Source organism: Carcharodon carcharias, chromosome 7 (genome assembly GCF_017639515.1).
Source record: "Carcharodon carcharias isolate sCarCar2 chromosome 7, sCarCar2.pri, whole genome shotgun sequence".
Classification (NCBI taxonomy): domain Eukaryota; kingdom Metazoa; phylum Chordata; class Chondrichthyes; order Lamniformes; family Lamnidae; genus Carcharodon; species Carcharodon carcharias.
Genome location: NC_054473.1, coordinates 186,497,711 through 186,512,086, shown reverse-complemented (window position 1 = coordinate 186,512,086; position 14,376 = coordinate 186,497,711). Strand labels below are relative to the sequence as shown.

General features: G+C 44.8%; 1 protein-coding gene across 1 annotated transcript in view; it reads left to right on the top strand.

The window, feature by feature from the left end:
* terb1 (telomere repeat binding bouquet formation protein 1) overlaps window positions 1-14,376 on the top strand; it is a 185,847-nt gene that overhangs the window by 50,676 nt on the left and 120,795 nt on the right. Inside the window, exons 11-12 of the mRNA XM_041191710.1 lie at window positions 7,297-7,460; window positions 13,407-13,799. Coding sequence (XP_041047644.1) covers window positions 7,297-7,460; window positions 13,407-13,799 — 557 coding nt within the window. The remainder of the gene's footprint in view (window positions 1-7,296; window positions 7,461-13,406; window positions 13,800-14,376) is intronic.

Here is a 14,376-nt window from a genome sequence, read left to right as displayed (position 1 = left end):
AATGCATTGCCTGAAAGTGTGATGGAGGCAAGTTCCATCAAGGCATTCGCGAGGGCATTAGATGATTGTTTGAATAGAAACAGTGTGCAAGGGTATGGGTAAAAAGCAGGGCAATGGCACTAGGTCATAATGCTCATTTGGAGAGCCGGTGCAGACACGATAGGCCGAATGGCCTCTTTCAGCGCCGTTAAAATTCTGTGATTGAGTGATGCGTCGAGAGTTTGGTATTTCTCAGTTAGGCCTGCCTTGCCGACAGTAGGTTGTATTCAGCTGAAAGCATACCCAGAAATTTTCTACTGGGATCACAAAGAGAAACTCACAGGCATATTTATGATGCATGTTCATTTTCTATGAGGATGTTCTGCAGAATTTGAGCAATTTGTTATAGCGAAAAGGGGAATTTAAGATTGGAATTCAGGCCTCAGGGGGCCTTTAAATATATAGGTTTGGACATTAAGTGGAATAGAATCAACAGTCTTACCTAGAAAGTGTTAATCGTATCCTGACAAATCGGGCCAGGCCTTCACAGAAGGATAATTCTGCATCCAAAGAAGAAATAGATCAGTTAAGAATCTTGATTGGACAGTTAAACTGGCTGTGCGCTCAGACAGGACCTGATACCAGTGATTACATATTGGAACTTAGTGTACTATGATGAAACATGCTACAGTGGAAGAGATTTTGAGGGCAAATAAAACATTAAAGAAATTAAATTCAAAGAAATGCATACTTGAGTTTCCAGCCTTGGGTGACCCAAAGGTTATGAAGTTGGTCCTTCTAAGTGATACTTCCCACACAATATTCCAGATGGGTATGCGAGTACAGCTGGGTTTATCATATTCTTGGTGGGTGAAAATGGAAAATGTCTCTTTTTGGAAGCCAAGAAAATAAAAAGCGCCATTAAAAGTACCTTAGCTGCAGAAACACTGGTGCTACTGGACATGATAGAAATGGGATTGTACTTCTCTAACATTCTGAAGAAAATCCTATCTAAACAGGGGGCATTCTGAGAAAAGTTGGCACATTGAATGATTTGTGGATACCTGTTCTATTTGGTGTGACATTCGTTCGACAATGAGTGTTACTGATAATTGACCTTGTTAGTATGAAGGAAATGTTGAAGAGGAAAGAGATCTCTGAAATAAAATGGATAGACGCAGATCACCAATTATTAGATAGCTTTACTTGCTCCAAGAAATTGTCGGAGGTCCTAGAAGGGGGATGTCTTGTGTTATGATGAGTTGTAAGACATATGAAAACCAATTTTTTTCATTTGATTGCACTGTTATTATTTAAGTTATAAAGTTTTTGTTTTAAAGAAAGGAGGATCTGTCAATGTTTGGTTGATTATGTTGTTAAAGAGACACAGGTGACGGGCATTATTTGATTAAGGACTGAGAACATATATAAAAGGAATCAGCTGGGGCACTGAGTTAGTTATGAGGTGTTAGGATCATTCAGTTGATCTGTAACCTCGAGGAGAGAGCGAGAGGACGACTCTGGGACAGGCAGTCAGCAGCACCTAGAGGAGAGTGCCAGAGGAGGACTCTGGGATAGGCAGTCAGATGCACCTAGAGGAGTCGAGAGTTGAAAAGGAGCGCAAGAGGAGCTGGGAGTTGAAAAGGAGCGTGAGAGGAGTCAGGAGTTGAAGAGAAGCACGAGAGGAGTTGGGAGTTGAAGAGAAGCACGAGAGGAGTTGGGAGTTGAAGAGAAGCACGAGAGGAGTTGGGAGTTGAGGAGAAGCACGAGAGGAGCCAGGAGTTGAAGAGGAGCGCAAGAGGAGCTGGGAGTTGAAAAGGAGCGTGAGAGGAGTCAGGAGTTGAAGAGAAGCACGAGAGGAGTTGGGAGTTGAAGAGAAGCACGAGAGGAGTTGGGAGTTGAGGAGAAGCACGAGAGGAGCCAGGAGTTGAAGAGGAGCGCGAGAGGAGCCGTGAGTTGAAAAGGAGCGCAAGAGGAGTCAGGAGATGAAGAGAAGCACGAGAGGAGTCAGGTGTTGAAGAGGAGCGTGAGAGAAGCTGGGAGTTCAAGAGGAGTCGGGAGTTGAAGAGGAGCACGAGAGGAGTCGGGAGTTGAAGAGAAGCACGAGAGGAGTCGGGAGTTGAAGAGAAGCTGGGAGAGCAGGGGTGACTGAGGAAGTTCGGTGAGGAGGGAAGGAGGTGATCCTTTGAGTACCGTGAGCACGGCCGGGTAAGCATTTACTACTTTAATCGCTTATTGTTTTAAAGATCTTATTTTGTGGTTCTTCATTTGTAGGGGCTATATTCTGTAACAACGAGGAGCAGGGAAGAAGGGCTTAAGAGTAATTGGTTTTAAGTATCTTCCAAAAAGTTTAATTTAATTTAAAGGGGTAAGTCATGGCAGGGGAGCTCAAAGCCGTGTCATGCTCCTCTTGCTCTATGTGGGAAGCCGGGCACATTTCCAGTGCCCGGGGCCAGCATGTGTGCAGGAAGTGTCTCCAACTGCAGCTCCTGGAAGCCCAGATTTGGAGCTGGAGCGGCAGCTGGGGACAATGTGGAGCATCCATGAGGCGGAGAGTGTCATGGATAGCACATAGAGAGAGGTGGTCACACCGCAGGCTAAGAAGGGAAAGAGTGACCATCAGCCAAAGCAAGAGGATTAAGCAGGCAGTGCAGGAATCTCCTATGGCTATTCCCCTGCAAAACAGATATACCGCTTTGGATACTGTTGGGGGGAATGGCCTCTCAGGAGAAACCAGCAACAGCCAAACTTGTTGCACCATGGTTGTCTTTGCTGCACAGGGGAGGAGTAAAAAGTGTGGATATGCAATAGTTATAGGGGATTCAATTGTAAGGGGAATAGATAGGTGTTTCTGTGGCCACAAACAAGACTCCAGGATGGTATGTTGTCTCCCTGGTGCTAGGGTCAAGGATGTCTCAGAGCGGTTAGAGGACATTCTGAAAGGTGAACAGCCAGTGGTCGTGGCATACATCGGTACAAACGACATAGGTAAAAAAAGGGTTGAGGTCCTAAAAGCAGAATATAGGGAGTTGGGAAGTAAGTTCAAAGGTAGTGATCTCAGGATTACTACCAGTGCCACGTGCCAGTCAGAGTAGAAATAGCAGGATATATCGGATGAATACGTGTCTGAAGAGATGGTGTGAGGGGGGGGTTTCAGATTCCTGGGTCATTGGGACTGGTTCTGGGGAGGTGGGACCGGCACAAACTGGACGGGTTATACCTGGGCAGGACTGGGACTGATGTCCTAGGGGGAACATTTGCTAGAGTGGCTGTAGAGGGTTTAAACTAAATGTCAGGGAGATGGGAACCTATGCAAGGAGTCAGAGGAGGTGGAATCAAAGACAAGAACAAAAGACAGAAAACGGAATAAGAAAAGTGATAGCAAAATCAAGGGCAAGAATCAAACAGGGCCTCAGTGAAAAATAGTGGGAACAGGACAAGTAATGTTAAAAAGACAAGCCTTAAGGCTTTGTGCCTTAACACAAGGAGCATTCGCAATAAAGTGGATGAATTAACCACGCAAATAGATGTAAACAGGTGTGATATAGTCGGAATTACAGCGACATGGCTGCAGGCTGACCAGGGATGGGAACTGAACATCCAGGGGTATACAGTATTTAGGAATGACTGACAAAAAGGAAAAGGTGGTGGGGTTGCATTGCTGGTTCAAGAGGAAATTAACGCAATAGTGAGGAAAGATATCAGCTCTGACGATGTGGAATCTGTATGGGTAGAGTTGAGAAACACTAAGGGGCAAAAAACGTTAGTGGGGGTTGAATATAGACCCCCAAACTGTAGTGGTGATGTTGGGAATGGCATTAAACAGGAAATTAGAGACACATGTAATAAAGAAACATCTGTAATTATCGGTGACTTTAATATGCATATAGATTGAGCAAATCAAATTAGTAACAATACCGTAGAGGAGGAATTCCTGGAGTATATACGGGATGTTTTTCTGGACCAATACATTGAGGAACCAACGAGAGAACAGGCCATCCTCGACTGGGTAGTGTAATGAGAAAGGAGTAATTGGCAATCTAGTTGTGCGAGACCCCTTCATCAAGATAGAGAGTGACGCAGTTGATTCTGAGACTTGGGTCCTGAATCTTAATAAAGGAAGCTATGATGGTATGAGGCGCGAGTTGGCAATGACAGATTGGGAAACGTTACTTAAAGGGATGATGGTTGATAGGCAATGGCAAACATTCAAAGAGCACATGAGTGAACTGCAACAATTGTTTATTCCTGTCTGGCGCAAAAGTAAAACAGGAAAGGTGGCCAAACCTTGGCTTACAACGGAAATTAGAGATAGTATTAGATGCAAGGAAGAGGCATACAAATTGGCCTGAAAAAACAACAGACCTGAGGATTGGGAATAGTTTAGAATTCAGCAAAGGAAGACCAAGGGGTTGATTAAGAAGGGGAAAATAGAGTATGAGAGTAAACTTGCAGGGAACATAAAAACTGACTGTAAAAGTTTCCATAGGTATGTGAAGAGAAAAAGATTGGTGAAGACAAATGTATGTCCCTTACAGTCAGAAACAGGGGAATTTATAATGGGGAACAAAGAAATGGCTGACCAACTAAATACATACTTTGGCTCTGTCTTCACAAAGGAGGACACTAATAACATACCAGAAATGTTGGGGAACTCGGTTTAGTGAGAGGGAGGAACTGAAAGAAATTAGTATCAGTAGGGAAATGGTGTTGGGGAAATTGATGGGATTGAAGGCCGATAAATCCCCGGGGCCTGATAATCTACATCCCAGAGTATTTAAGGAAGTGGCCCTAGAAATAGTGGATGCATTGGTGCTCATCTTCCGAGATTCTCTAGACTCTGGAACAGTTCCTACAGATTGGAGGGTAGCTAATGTAACCCCATTATTTAAAAAGGGTGGCAGAGAGAAAACAGGGAATTATAGACCAGTCAGCCTGACGTCGATAGTGGGGAAAATTCTTGAGTCCATTATAAAAGATTTAATAGCTGAGCACGTGGAAAACAGTGGCAGAATCAGACAGAGTCAGCATGGATGTATGAAAAGGAAAACATGCTTGACAAATCTACTGGAATTTTTTGAGGATGTAACTAATAGAGTTGATGACCAGTCAATGGGGTTTGGACTTTCAGAAGGCTTTCGACAAAGTCTCACTTTAGAGATTGGCGTGTAAAGTTAAAGCGCATGGGATTGGGGGTAGTGTATTGAAATGAATAGAAAACTGATTGGCAGACAGGAAACAAAGAGTAGGAATAAACAGGTCTTTTTCCAAATGGTTGGCAGTGACTAGTGGGGTACCGCAGAGATTGGTGCTGGGACCCCAGTTATTCACGATATATATTAATGATTTAGATGAGGGAATTAAGTATAATATCTCTAAATTTGCAGATGACATAAAGCTGGGTAGGAGGGTGAGCTGTGAGGAGGATGCAGAGATGCTTCAGTGTGATTTGGACAAGCTGAGTGAGTGAGCAAATGTATGGCAGATGCAGTATAATGTGGATAAATGTGAGGTTATCCATTTTGGTAGCAAAAACAGGAAGGCAGATTATTATCATAATGGCTATAAATTGAGAGAGGGGAATGTACAACGAGACCTGGGTGTCCTTGTACACCAGTCGCTGAAGGTAAGCATGCAGGTGCAGCAGGCGATAAAGAAGGCAAATGGTATGTTGGCCTGCATAGCCAGAGGATTCAAGTACAGGAACAGGGATGTCTTGCTGCAATTGTACAGGGCCTTGATGAGACCACACCTGGAATATTGTGTGCAATTTTGGTCTCCTTATCTGAGGGAAGATGTACTTGCTATAGAGGGAGTGCAGGGAAGGTTTACCTGACTGATTCTTGGGATGGCGGGACAAACATATGAGGAGAGATTGAGTCGGTTAGGATTATGTTCGCTGGAGTTCAGAAGAATGAGGGGGGATCTCATAGAAGCCTATAAAATTCTAACAGGGCTAGACAGGGTAGATGCAGGAAGGATGTTCCCGATGGTGGGGGAGTCCAGAACCAGGGGTTACATTCTGAGGATATGGGGTAGACCATTTAGGACTGAGATGAGGAGAAATTTCTTCACCCAGAGAGTGGTGAGCCTGTGGAATTCATTACAATGTTTTGGTCTCAACTACTTTCTATGGTATGTTTTCAAGAAGGAGTTAGATATAGCTCTTGGGGCGAAAGGAATCAAAGGGTATGGGGAGAAAGCAGGAGCAGGCTATTGAGTTGGATGATCAGCCATGATCCTAATGAATGGTGGAGCAGGCTTGAAGGGCTGAATAGCCTACTCTTGCTCCTAGTTTCTATGTAATGGTACATCCTGTGGATAAATCCACAAAGAGGGTAAAGATCTGTATCTTGTTTCATCCTTCACCATCCGGCTTGGATCCGTTTAATATCAAGGTCAATTAGGGATGGGCAATTAATGCTGGCCTAGCCAGTGACGCCCACATCCAGTGTAAGAATAAATAAAATAAAGCCTTTGGCATCCAATGGGGGAGAAGAGATGGGTGAATAGGTGGTCACCATTGACCAGAAGCTTAACTGAAAAAGCTATATTAACAGAATGGCTGCATAAACAGAGCAGAGGCCGAGTGCAGCAAACAAATAACCTCTTGACACTAATGCCTCTCCATAATCTAGAAGCAGGTCCGACATTTACCCTGTGCAGAGGTTCAGTTTGCAGTTCCTGCATTTTACTAGGCAAGCATCATTGGACCCAGCGGGGAATCCCTGGCTGGCTCAGGGTTCAATGCAATTGTATATTCCTAACATCGCCAGCAAGATTTAAGTCATACTTTCCATTTACTAGATGAGTGCAGTTGCAACAACTCTCAAAAAAGATTGCCATCCAAGACAAAAAGGTCCTCACACCACTGAACTCATTATTATTTATCACTTCCACCACTGGCATACTTTGCTGGAGGTTCCTAACCCCAAAACCTTTACTACTGAGGACAAGACAGTACAACTCAAAGTTGCCATCCAAGTAGCACATGATTCTATCTTGGATGAATGTTATTGTTCTTTTATTGTCACTTGGTCATAATCTTGGAATTCCCCATCAATCACCACTGTGGGAGCACCATCATCTCAAGTAGTTCAAGGAGAAACTCCATCATTACCTATTCAGGGCAACTAGGGGAAGGCAACATATGTTGTCTTGCCAGAATGACCTGCATCCCGAGACCAAAACAAACTACTGGTACCTGTGAAACTTTACATTAGCTGCAGGATAATGCAAATGTTATGGTTTATCTATCTCTTTATATTTGGGGCTTATTATGCTTACCTTTTATACCTGCTGTTGTCTCTTTCCAAGCTGAGAAACTATCGAATAGCCTGGTAGAGAATTTTCAACCAAGAGGAGACATGGTTACTTCAACTGGCACTGATTATCAAAAGGACAACAGCCTGAAAAATTATTGGAAATTTGCAGAAGGATTTCTAAATAGGATAAAGACATTAGAAAAACAGCAAGAAGAGGTTAACTGTATAAGTTCTCCTTCATATAATGACTTTTTTTCTTCTATTAAAAACAGTAACTTGCATTTATATAGTGTCTTCAGTGCAGTAAAACGTTCCAAGAAACTTCAAGGGGCATTATCAGCCACAATTTGACACCGAGCCACATAAGGCACTTTTAGGTCTGGTGATCAAAAGATTGTCCATAAAGGTAGGTTTTAAGGAATGCCTTAAAAGAGGTAAAGAGGCAGAGTGGTTTTGGGAGGGTATTCTAGAACTTACGTCTAGGCAGCTGAAGGTGTGGCCACCAGTGGTGGGGAGGAGGAAATCTGCGGTAGGGATGGGGGTGCAGAATTGGAGGAGCACAGAGTTCAGGGAGAACTGCAGCGCTAAAGGAGGTTACACATATAGGGAGGGGGTGGGACAATGGAGGAATTTAAAAACAAGGTTGAGAATTTCAAATTCAAGTCAGTGGTGGGCCAGGAACCAATATAGGATTGACTAGCAGCAGTAACCATCTCTATCAAGAGAGAATCTAACCATCACCCCATGACATTCAATGGCATTACCATCGCTGAATTCCCCCACTATCAACATCCTGGGGATTACCATAGACCAGAAATTGAACTGGAATAGTCATATAAATACTGTGGCTACAAGAGCAGGTCAGAGACTAGGAATTTTGCAGTGAGTAACTCAGCTCCTGACCCCCCAAAGCCTGTCCACCATCTACAGGCACAAGTTAGGAATGTGATGGAATACTTCACACTTGCCTGGATGAGTACAGTTCCAACAACATTCAAGAAACTTGACACCATCCAGGACAAAGCAGCCTGCTTGATTGGCATCCCATCCACAAACATTCACTCTCTCCACCACCAGCGTACAGTGGCAGTAGTGTGTACCATCTACAAGTTGCACTGCAGGAACTCACCAAGCCTCCTTAGACAGCACCTACCTAACCCATGACCACTACCATCTAGGACAAGGGCACCAGATACATGGGAACACCACCACCTGGAAGTTCCCCTCCAAGCCACTCACCAGCCTGACTTGGAAATATGTCACCGTTCCTTCACTGTCACTGGGTCAAAATCCTGGAACTCTCCCTAACAGCACTGTGGATGTACCTACACGACATGGACTGCAGTGGCTCAAGAAAGCAGCTCACCACCACCTTGTCAAGAACAATTAGGTATGGGCAATAAATGCTGGCCTAGCCAGCGATGCCCACATCCCATGAATAAATTTTAAAAAAACACAGGGGAGATGGATGAATGGGACTCTGCAACTTAGGACAAGGGCAGCAGAGTTTTGAATGAGCTCAGGTTTAGGGAGGTTGGAAGATAGGGAGGCTGGCCAATAAAGCATTAGAATACTCAAGTCTGGAGGTAAGAAATACATGGATGAGGGTTTCAGCAGCAGGAGCAGAGAGAGGCGATATTAAAATAAACTGCAGATTCTAGTTGTTGCAGTGGATCAGTACATGAATCTTTCATCTCTGGAGATTGGATTCAACTCCAGTCAGTCTAAAGTGATGGGATGATGTCGCCTTTAGTTTGGCTTTTTGAAGCTGATGGCATGAAAGAGATGAACATGTTATTAACCTTAAGTGCCTGTCTTTTTAACTAGAGTTAGTTTGTGATCTTGTATCATTGGCTTAGTAACTGAAGGATTATGGAAGATCTTTAAGAGATATTCAAAAATATATTTGAGCCTCCCCCAGTTACTGTACTTTCTTGAATTTTTCCCCCTCACCCAGCGATCCATGGCCACTAATGTTGTGCAGTTGAGAAAGTGAGAAACTATATTTCTCTGAGAGCTCCTTTGTTGCTATGGGCTGGCCACTTGAAGGCAAAGATGACCATGAAGCCATTATTGATTGTCCTAAAAACCCATCTGGTTCACTAATGCCCTTTAGAGAAGGATATCTGACTTCATACCCACAATATGTGGTTGACTCTTAAATGGCCTAGCAAGTCATTCATTTCTCCAGGGCAATTAGGGATGGGGAATCCCACGGATGAATTAAATAAATACAAAATATGTGCAGATTTCATGGTCAGGATTCCTTCTGGGTTCCTGCCCATTTCACGCTGGGGCTGCCAGGGCCTTGGATGGGAAGGCCACCCTTGCCCCAATTACACACTCAGCCGCAATTTTTAGGCTGGCAGCCGGATGACAGCTTGGGGGAAGGCCGTAAATGAAGGGTATTAGATCTCTGGTGGAAAGGGGGGAGGTGGGGGGTGTGCATCCAGCAGAAGCTCTCTTTTGTCCTCCCCTTAAGACCCAGTAACCTGCGGACCTCCCTTCCCCCTCTCCCAACTTATCCGTGGAAACGCCGATCACCCAACCTTTGGACCTCCCCCTCCCCAGCTTTCCCTACACCCCTGCCTGGACCCCTGATAGCTTTTTCTCTGGTTCCCTGGCCTTAGGCTCAGGAAGCTTCGTGCAGTGCCTCTTCCTGCCACTGCAGCACTGTTTTTTTTAAATTCATTCACAGGATGTGGGCTTCACTGGCTGCATCAGCCTTTATTGCCCATTTCTAGTTGCCCTTGAGAATGTGGCGGTGGGTTGCCTTCTTGAATTGCTGCAATCTGTGTGGTGTAGGTACACCCACATTGCTGTTAGGAAGGGCATTCCAGGATTTTGACCCAGCGACAGTGAAGGAACAGCGATATATTTCCAATTCAGGATGGTGAGTGACTTAGAGGGGAACTTCCAGGTGATGGTGTTCCCATCTATCTGCTGCCCTAGTCCTTCTAGATGGTAGTGGTCGTGGGTTTGGAAGGTGCTGTCGAAGGAGCCTTGGTGAATTCCTGCAGTGCATCTTGTAGATGGTACACACTGCTGCTACTGTGCGTCGGTGGTGGAGGGAGTGAATGTTTGTGTACGTGGTGCCAGTCAAGTGGGCTGCTTTGTCCTCGATGGTGTCAAGCTTCTGGAGTGTTGTGGGAGCTGCACTCATTCAGGCGAGTAGATTCCATCACACTGCTGACTTGTGCCTTGTAGATGATGGACAGGCTTTGGGGATTCAGCAGGTGAATTACTCATCGCACTTTTCCTAGCCTCTGACCTGCTCTTGGAGCCATAGTATTTATTTGGCTAGTCCAGTTCAATTTCTGGTCAATGGTAACCGCCCCCCCCGGATGTTGAAAGTAGCGGATTCAATGATGGTAATGCCATTGAACATCAAGGGACAATGGTTAGATGGTCATTGTTGGCGATAGCCATTGCCTGACACTTGTGTGGCATGAATGTTACATGCCACTTGTCAGCCGAAACCCGGATAGTGTCCAGGTCTTGCTGCATTTGGACATAGACTGCTTCACTATCTGAGAAGTCGCAAATGGTGCTGAACATTGTGCAATTATCAGTGAACACCCCACTTCTGACCTTATGATGGAGGGAAGGTAATTGATGAAGCAGCTGAAGATGGTTGGGCCGAGGACACTACCCTGGAGCTGAGATGACTGATCTTCAACAACCATAACCATTTTCCTTTGTGCTAGGTATTACTTCAACCAGCAGAGAGTTTTCCCCCGATTCTCATTGAATCCAGTTTTGCTAGGGCTCCTCGATGCCACACTCTGTCAAATGCTGCCTTGATGTCAAGGGCAGTCACTCTCACCTCACCTCAGGAGTTCAGCTCTTTTGTCCATGTTTGAACTAAAGCTGTAATGAGGTCAGGAGCTGAGTGGCCCTGGCAGAACCCAAACTGGATGACAGTGGGCAGGTTATTGCTAAGCAAGCACCGCTTGATAGCACTGTTGATGACTCCTTCCATTACTTTACTGATGATGGAGAATAGACTGATGGAGTGGTAATTAGCTGGGTTGGATTTGTCCTACTTTTTGTGTACAGGTCATACCTGGCCAATTTTCCAGATAACCAGGCAGATGCTAGTGTTGTAGCTGTACTGGAACAGCTTGGCCAGGGGGGCAGCAAGTCTGGAGCACCAGTCCTCAGTACTATTGCTGCAATATTGTCAGGGCCCAGAGGCTTTGCAGTATCCAGTGTTTTCAGCCATTTCTTGATATCGCGAATTGGCTGAACACTGGCATCTGTCCCGAGGAGGCAAGATGGATCATCCATCAGCACTCCTGGCTGAAGGTTGTAGCAACGGCTTCAGCCTTATCTTTTGCACTGATGTGCTAGGCTCCATCATTGAGGAGGTGGATATTTGTGGAACCTCCTCCTCCAGTGAGTTGTTTAATTATCCACTACCATTCACAACTGGATGTGGCAGGACTGCAGAATTTAGATCTGATCTGTTGGTTGTGGGATCACTTAGCTCTGTCTATCACTTGTTGCTTATGCTGTTTGGCACCCAAGTAGACCTGTGTTATAGCCTCACCAGGTTGATACCTCATTTTCAGGTATGCCTGGTACTGCTCCTGGCATGCCCTCCTGTACTCTTCATTAAACCAGGATCTGGCTTGATGGTAATGGTAGAGTGGGGGATATGTCAGGCCATGAGGTTACAGATTGTGTTCGAGTAGAATTCTGCTACTGCTGATGGCCCACAGCGCCTCATGGATGCCCAGTCATGAGTTATTAGATTTGTTCGCAATTTATCCAATTTAGCACGGTGGTAGTGCCACACAACACGTTGGAGGGTATCCTCAATGTGAAGCCGGGACTTCGATTGTATGGTGATCACTCCTATTGATAGTGTCACGGAGAAATGCATCTGTTACAGGCAGGTTGGTGAGGATGAGGTCAAGTATGTTTTTCCCTCTTGTTGATTCCCTCACCACCTGCCGCAGACCTAGTCACTTAGCATGTCATTTAGGACTCAGCCAGTGCTATGGAGCCACTCTTGGTGATGGACATTGAAGTCCCCCACCGAGTGTACATTCTGCACTCTTGCCAACCTCAGTGCTTCTTCCAAGTGGTGTTCAACATGGAAGAGCACTGATTCATTCAGCTGAGGGAGGGCAATACATGGTAATCAGCAGGAGATTTCCTTCCCAGGTTTGACCTGATGCCATGACACTTCCTGGGGATGTTGTGGACTCCCAGGGCAACTCCACTGGGACAGGACATACCCAGGAATGGTGGTGTCTGGGACATTATCTGTAAGATATTGTTGTAAGGACAACAGATTTAGTGAATTAGATGGGTTTTACAACAATGGTATGGTCATCATTAGACTTTTAATTCCAGATTTTGATTGAATTCAAATTCCACCATCTGCCATGGCTGGATTAGAACCTAGATCCCCAGAGCATTTACCCTGGGTCTCTGGATTACTAGTCCAGTGACAATACCACTAAGCCATCAGCTCCCACTGGAGGCACTCGAGCGCTGCCAACCAACATGATTGGCCAGCAGCTCTCCAAAGAGGGACTTACTCCTGAGTGAGGGGTGGAAGTCCTGGCTATTGCCAAGCAACACTCATTAGAGCATAAATACCTGCGGGACTCGGATTCAATAGGGTTGTGTTCCTCACCGACTCTTCAGATGGCAGGGGCCCCCACATTCCTAAAGATTCTGGCTCAGGGGTGGGTGACATGGGATTAGGATTTCTCCCTTTTCTCCTGGTGAATGGATTATGGTTTCATGGGCACTGTCGGTTACCTTTCCCAAGTGGCTATTCTTCACATGTAAAGGAGAAGCATCGCAGCTAACCCACTCCCACCTTGCCCAACCCCTGCCTATGCAAGCTTCTAATATTAGATCTTAACCAGAAGTAAGAACCATAGTTGATTGTTTTATATCCCTTTACTAGCTCAGGGATGCTAAAACCATTGTAGAAAGAATCCCAGCTACTGTGCTGACTGAGATTAGTGCTAATAAAAATTGACCCTGGAAACTTCTACTACAACACTGATGGAGCTGTCATGACAATTGACTGCTGAGCAATGATGTGTTATTCCTGGTACAGGTTATATATTAATTAAATGGTTGAAAAATGATTTCTGATTATACTGTTCTAACTTCATTCTGTATTAAATCATGTAGCAGATGAAAAGTAGTATTTTGAATGCTGGAGAGACAGATGTACAGCAAAGAGCTACGGGATCAAATTCACATGTGAACCTGAAGCTTCAGTCATGTGAGCCATTGCTCACAGGAACAGACCAGATGGTGAAACAGAAGGAAGATGTGCCACTGAAACATTGCAGCGAACAGCATTCTTTGGATAAATCTTGCATGGATAATACAACAATCAATAAATGGACTGGTGAAACAAGACAGGCAAAAAATCAGGATTTTACCCCAGAGAAAAGAAAACTCCATTTGAATCATGCAGCAGATGAATACAGGGAAGAGGATTCTGTTATTCCTGCAATTAATTCATCCTATTCAAGAGCTGAAGGAAATAAAATTCAATACCGAGATCAGAGGCTAATGGTACGACATGTATTTAGTTGATCTTTATTCCTATGACATCCTTTACTCTTTATTAAGCAGTGGTTTGTTTTCATGTACTATTATATATTGTCCTACTCTAGAAACCCAGTTGGTGATTGATAGAAATGGAGCCAATCTTAGCATACTTTTGTGTTTATTTACAGATTTATTTACATTTCCTAACCTAACGACTACATTTTCAGCCTGTGTCTATTTATAGGATTCTGGTGAAGCAGCTAATACCCACCACACGCATAAAGTTAAACACAATTAATATATACTTAACGTGTACAGTAAAATTCCCCTTATTTTCTTCCCTTATCTGCTCACTCAGAAGCCAAGCTGCTGGGCAACCATCTGCACTCACTTTAGTCAGCGTACAGAATCTACGAAAGATGACTTGGGTTGCGGGTGGGGTGGGGAGGGGGGGTGGGGGGTGGGGGGGCGGGTAGCAGAAGGGCCCCTCCAAATTTTCTGTTTTCTTAGTCTCCCTTTCTGTGTGGGAGAGGGCCTAGCCCCCAGCAATATCCCACAACAGTGAGATGATTAGGGTCATAAGAAATTGGAGTAGGAGTAA